This window comes from Cicer arietinum, chromosome 3 (genome assembly GCF_000331145.2).
Source record: "Cicer arietinum cultivar CDC Frontier isolate Library 1 chromosome 3, Cicar.CDCFrontier_v2.0, whole genome shotgun sequence".
NCBI classification, from domain to species: Eukaryota; Viridiplantae; Streptophyta; class Magnoliopsida; order Fabales; family Fabaceae; genus Cicer; species Cicer arietinum.
The window spans coordinates 4816786-4822776 of NC_021162.2; the positions used below are offsets into that span (position 1 = coordinate 4816786).

General features: G+C 31.5%; 1 protein-coding gene across 1 annotated transcript; it reads right to left on the minus strand.

The window, feature by feature from the left end:
- Nucleotides 1-479: 479 nt before the first annotated feature.
- Nucleotides 480-3232, minus strand: LOC101502604 (exocyst complex component EXO70E2). The gene is made up of 2 exons (XM_004489463.4): nucleotides 3045-3232; nucleotides 480-2895 (listed from the first exon to the last, which is right to left on the minus strand). Exon 2 carries the CDS (start codon nucleotides 2681-2683, stop codon nucleotides 662-664), a length of 2022 nt encoding a protein of 673 aa, XP_004489520.1. The 5' UTR covers nucleotides 2684-2895; nucleotides 3045-3232; the 3' UTR covers nucleotides 480-661.
- Nucleotides 3233-5991: the final 2759 nt, after the last annotated feature.

The window sequence follows — 5991 nt, forward strand, 5'->3', positions numbered from 1 at the left end:
ATTAATTATTATTTTTTAAATTGTGTACAATTCAAAACAAACGTTTAAAATGAGATGGGGAAGTAGTTTATGGTCTTAGCCATGCAAAAACCCTCCTCATGTTGGGAATTATAATAGATAATTTAGCCTAGAATCATGCTTGTTCATTAAGGCTTATATTTATCTCCATTCTTGGACATAAAATTGCAAAAAGGATGAGAATTAGTAGGGTTTCGAATGAGTATTATAAGATTTGTTCCTAAATTCACAGTTTGAAAAATGGTGGCCATATTTATACTAATTTCTTTTTATCGACATTTTAACTAAAATAAATTAATAAAAAAAAAAAGTGGAGTAGTCGATCTCTTCTAAATTTAGAAAGAGTGTAAAAGCTTCTTCTGCCACCAATTGAGCTAAAAAAGGAACTATATATTTCTAAACTTCGAGTTTCTACACTAATCCGAAACATGACCGACCCAATATATTTGGAGGCTAAAGAATTGAAAATAAAAAATACAAGAGAGAATCATATTATTCTATTTTGATCATTAAATTACATACATATAATGCACACTAAGTGAAACAAGAAGGTTTTGGCATAAACCCTAACATGTTTGTAACAACATACAAGCCATTTTTGTTAGATAAAAAAGGATAATTATTCTTTGCTTAATATCTGCTATCACCTCCTAATAGGATTTTGCAACAACTGTTGAGATCCTTCAAAGAAATCCAAAAGATAATTTTCTAAATCATCAGCAGTGTATCTAATATATCTGTCACTCATGTGATTACAAAGCTTTCCAACAAATGGCCTATAAGCTTGGATCACTTTAAGCGATATAGAAATCCGCAAATCTGCGCGAAGCTGAAGATCCGGTACCAACCAAGCTGTTTGGATCCTGTAAATGTCCTCGAAGCCGAGGTAGAAGCTCCGTAGCTTCTCCTTTAAAAGGCTTTTTGAGACGGAATTTGAGTGAACTCCTTCGTCCTTAAGCAAGTTGAGAATGGAACTCCAACTAGCTCTCTCGTATTTCAACTCATGTTGTTGAAACTTCCAGTTGTGCTTTCGAATCCATTCGTCTCCGAATATGATCCTAAGTTCAGAACCTTTAACTTTTTCGGCCATGTAATGTATGTTGTTCATTAAAAACAAGTGCTGCAATGAAGTGTCTTTGTATAACTTTGATTTCTCTTCGAGGTTGCTTTCCAAGACTAAAGCAACTGATAAAAATTGCAGGGCCATTGAGGGAAATCTATCGTGCGATCCTCCTTGGCTTCGGTTATCTTCTTCGGTTCCTGGACTCGTGTCAGGTGACAATGAAACAGCATCTTCTTCTTCTTGGTCTTTCAGGAGATGATTCAGCGATTCGCTATAGTCGGTAAGAGTCCTTAGATAATTCATAACATACTTTGCCAAAGGATGTATCCCTCCACCAACTAAAGGTGTTGTCGATGGATTTGTATCGATGACATGTTTAAATTCAAGAAATGTTATCCTCACACAATCTCCTAATCTCTTAAGAACCTCATGACATTCAAAATTAACCGAAGAACCAACCTCATCCGAATACAAAGCATCGATGTCCGGCATAAGGTCTGCAAGAACTTCATACATGTCAAGAATTCGAAACAACTTTTCGGGTTGGTGTGGACCGATAGACATTGCTTCACCGAAATTCAGAAGCTGCAATATTGAAGCCTTAGATGCATCAACAAAACAAGCTTGACTAACAGGCTCGCCTTCTCCGAAAATCTGATCACTAAGCGACCTTTCACTTGGAAGATAAACCCTAACAAAGATTTTCACAGCCCAAATCCATCTTTTGATCTTAGAATTCAAACTACCCCATTCCATTTTCAAAACATCCTCAATACTAAGCCTTTCCATTTCAAGAATGAACAAACACTCATCTAAAGCATCCCTCCTAACAATAGTATAAGCTTGTGAACATTCTTGCACGTAATTAGAAGCAAAAAGCAAGTTCGCAATACACCTGAGATCGGGGATCACGGCCGGATGTACTAATTCAATGACATGCTCCTCAGAGCCTCTGCTGACACTATCTCTTCGAAGTGATTCCTCAAACGATTCATCACCTAAAGAGACTATAGAATTCCCATCAGCAGCATCTTCCTCCATCGATCGAAAAGAGACATACTCCGGTTCAAAAGGTTGCCTATTCTGGATAAGCAAATTGCTGAACTTTTCTTCGAGATGCGCCATCGCCGTCTGAAGAACACTATAAGCCTTCTGCAAACACTTATACTCTTGATCCTCTTTACTCAAATGTAAACTCTCCAACTTCTCTATCAATTTGCGAGCTTCGTTAGCCGCATTCAAATACTCAAACCCTTCTTCAGGTCCCATATCCCAAATCATCGACCGATCTTCCTCCCATCTCATTATTTTCTCCTCAATCAAACCAATCCGTTCTTCAATAGCACCAATATCCTCTTCACCCTCCTCATCCTCGTCCCCCTCATCGATATCATCCTCCCTTTTCCCTTTTTTCCCTTCCTCTTCCTCACTTTGAATGTTCATGGAAGACAATTGTGAACCGAGATCTGCCAAAATCTTCTTGGCATCACTTGTAAGATTCTTCTTTGACCCTAAAACCTTCACAATATGCCTTACAGAAGCAATTAAATTCTCTTCACTTTCAAGCTCAGGAAACACTTGCTCAGACTCCTCAACAGCCATTGAAAAAATCAAACTCCAAACAAAAAAACACAACAATCACCACACAAAAAAAACCCTTTTCACCACCAAAATCAATTCCAACACTTTCTTCTCTAAAACAATTATACAAACCAACCCAAAACTTGAAATTACTAAAAGAACCTTAGCAAGACACACCCATCAAATCCAAGAACAAAAAGTTCATTTGGGAATGAACATAAACCTGATTATACCTGCATAAAACAAAAAAAAATAACATTTTTTATATATAAAAAACAAACCCAATTAAAGAAAGACTTAATAAAAACACAAATTGCAAACCCAGATGAAAAAACAAGTAAGAAATAACATGAAAAAGGAACTTATTGAAGATTATGTTTACCTCCTGGATTTAAGGAACAACCTCAGTGAAGAAAGAGCAAGACTTGAATCGAATCTTCTGCAAGATCTGAAGGACAACAACATATACAGCAAAATGCACTGTACGGTGTTTTTTTGACTTTTGTTGTGTTGTGATGAATGGAAATGAGAAAGCTAAGTAGAAAATATCAAAGCTTTTTGGAGTTTTTATAAAGAAAAAAAAAATAGATAAAAAAATATATGGCAAATTCTAACTCTGGTGCATTGGTATTTAAAATGACTTAAAATTCTAATTATAAGACATCTTGTTCATAAAAATAATAATATCAAGCCACTCTTTGAAACGATATTTTCATTTTATTAGAACAAAAAGTAAATATTACTATAATTTTTCATACTTGTTTGAATATGTTACAAAAGGTCAAATTTAATAATATTAACATTTTATTATTTGAATTTGTTATAAATTCTTAAATCTAACAATATAAATGTTTTATTATAAAGTTATATTTAATGACATATTTTTATCAGCATTAATTTTATTTATATTAATTTAATAAAAATAAAAGTATCTTTTAAAATTGAAATATTAATTTTTATTATTTTTATTTATGTGATATTGATTGAATTATTGTTTCGTTATAAAATTTTAAAAAATTATTAATTTATATTTTATTAAGTGTGATAGATTATGATTAAAATTTTAAATGAATATTAAATATTAATTTATAGTACAGTACCAATCAATATATATATATAATAAAAAATAATTATTTAAAAAATAAGAGGATTAGAAAAATATTTTAAATAAATTAATGAAATTAAAAGTGCATAAGTCAAATAAATAAATAATGTTGTGGCTGCGATTTCTATGACCAATCTCATCTTTGTCTTCTATATGAAACTTCTTTCAAACTACCCTTAAAAAATTTGAACATCTCGGTCCTCGTTTTTCATTGGCTTTTATTTTATTTTATATATTGGCTTTCTCTTTTTCCTTTTAGTTTAAGAAAAAATATTTGAACCAATTTTTTGTTTAGTCAAAATACTATGGAATTCAAATGATTTTGTTTAGCCTTTATTTGGTAATCATGGTCCGGAATGGATCTTAAAACTATGAATCCCTTGAGATTAGGTAACTTTAGAAAGAAAAAAGTGTTTAAAAATATGAAGACAAAATATGAAAGAGACAATGAGCAAAGTTAAATGATTATTCCACTTAAAAAGTTAACAAATTTGAATCGAAACATCGTTGAATGTATAAAACATAAAAATAAATTTTTGGAAATTTTCGGAATTAAATTATGGAATGACAATAGACAGAGTTTTGGTAGGATATTATACTATCCGTCATTATACTTGCGATTTAAAAAATATATTAATCGATAGTCTCTCGAATATCAACTTTAACACTCGTACCTTTATTTCTGGGTACTTAAATATCTGTACTCATACTCATTACCTATATTTTAACTAAAATAGATCGATAAATAAATAATATTATTATGATTAAATTTAAAAATTATTCAAATATCTTAAAATACATTCATAAAGTATTATAAATCAAAATATTTTCTAACTCAAAACATTTCAAATAAATACTCGTTACAATACACATTCAAATATCATGATAATACTTTATGAAATTGCAAATTATACAACAATATTATTTAAGATTTATAAAAACAATTGATAGGAAGTTGCAAGTATAATTATAAGGTCACAATCAATAAAACATAACTCTAAGTTATAAAGTCACAATTATTTATCTATTAATCATAATCAAATTCTTAAAAAATTTGCAAACGTTTATCTTTCAATTATAAATATTGTAGTTGTCCAATGATATTAATAGATGTTAAAACATAAAAAAAAAAATTAATTAAACTAAACATTAATATAATAAATAAATAATATATTTATATAAGTGCGGGTGCGGGACAAAGTGGATACTATAGTACCTGTACTCTTAATTTTATAGTTAATTATCTGTTTCCATACCCATATCCATTATGCTATTTTTTACTTTATCTATTGTAGATTTTTTTGCGGGTACCCACTAAATATGGATCTAATTGTGATCTTTAAATATAATACCTATAATTGATAACAAAATAAAATAACAATATCTTCCATGTACCCTGTTGAGACAAAATCTCTCAAATGATTTTAATGATAACAAAATTACTTAAGAGATTATGATTGTGGCTAATGACTAACATGTGCTCTTGAGTGTATTCATTTAAGTTAATAGGTCATTAATCATTAAGGCAAAAAGAAGGAAAAAGTAATTCTGACCTGAGGATGGAAAACCCTCGTGAGGATGGAAAACCATCGCGAGGATGGAAATTGCTGCATGCGCGAGGATGGAAATTGCTGCAATATCTCCAGATCTGGACAATCTGATTTCTCACCAGAATATTGTGTTTATTCAATTGTATATCAATGTCAAAAATGAATAAACAAAGCATTCAAAGCTAGAGTCAAAAGGTCAAAAGAAAAAGGTGAATATGGCTACATCTAGTATGTAAAGGAAAGGCTAGCAAAAGTGAAAGCAACCTATCAAGCATGTGCAAATGTCAAAATCTGATCATTAAATGGGCTTGCACATTTTTATTCATAAGGAAGTCAAGTTAGCAAAAGGCAACTTGAAACAAGCCAAAAATGGAAGATCACATGTTGCTGCCAGATCTGATCCTCGGACTGAGTATGACAGTCCTATGTCATAAAGTGGCTTTTTCTCTCTTGTCCACATCACCTCAAAAGTTGAAGCCAACCTAGACCTTAAAGACTTCGAAAAATGCAGCTCAGAAACAGCCTTGCACTCTGATTAAAGTGAAAAAACAAGGACATGTCAAGATCAAAGACTATGCTGCAAGAGGATGGTTCTGCCTAAGCCTAACAAGCTGAGTGGCAGTTCTGTAATTTTGATGAAAACCTTGGATCCTTTGAAAATGAGCTCCAACGGT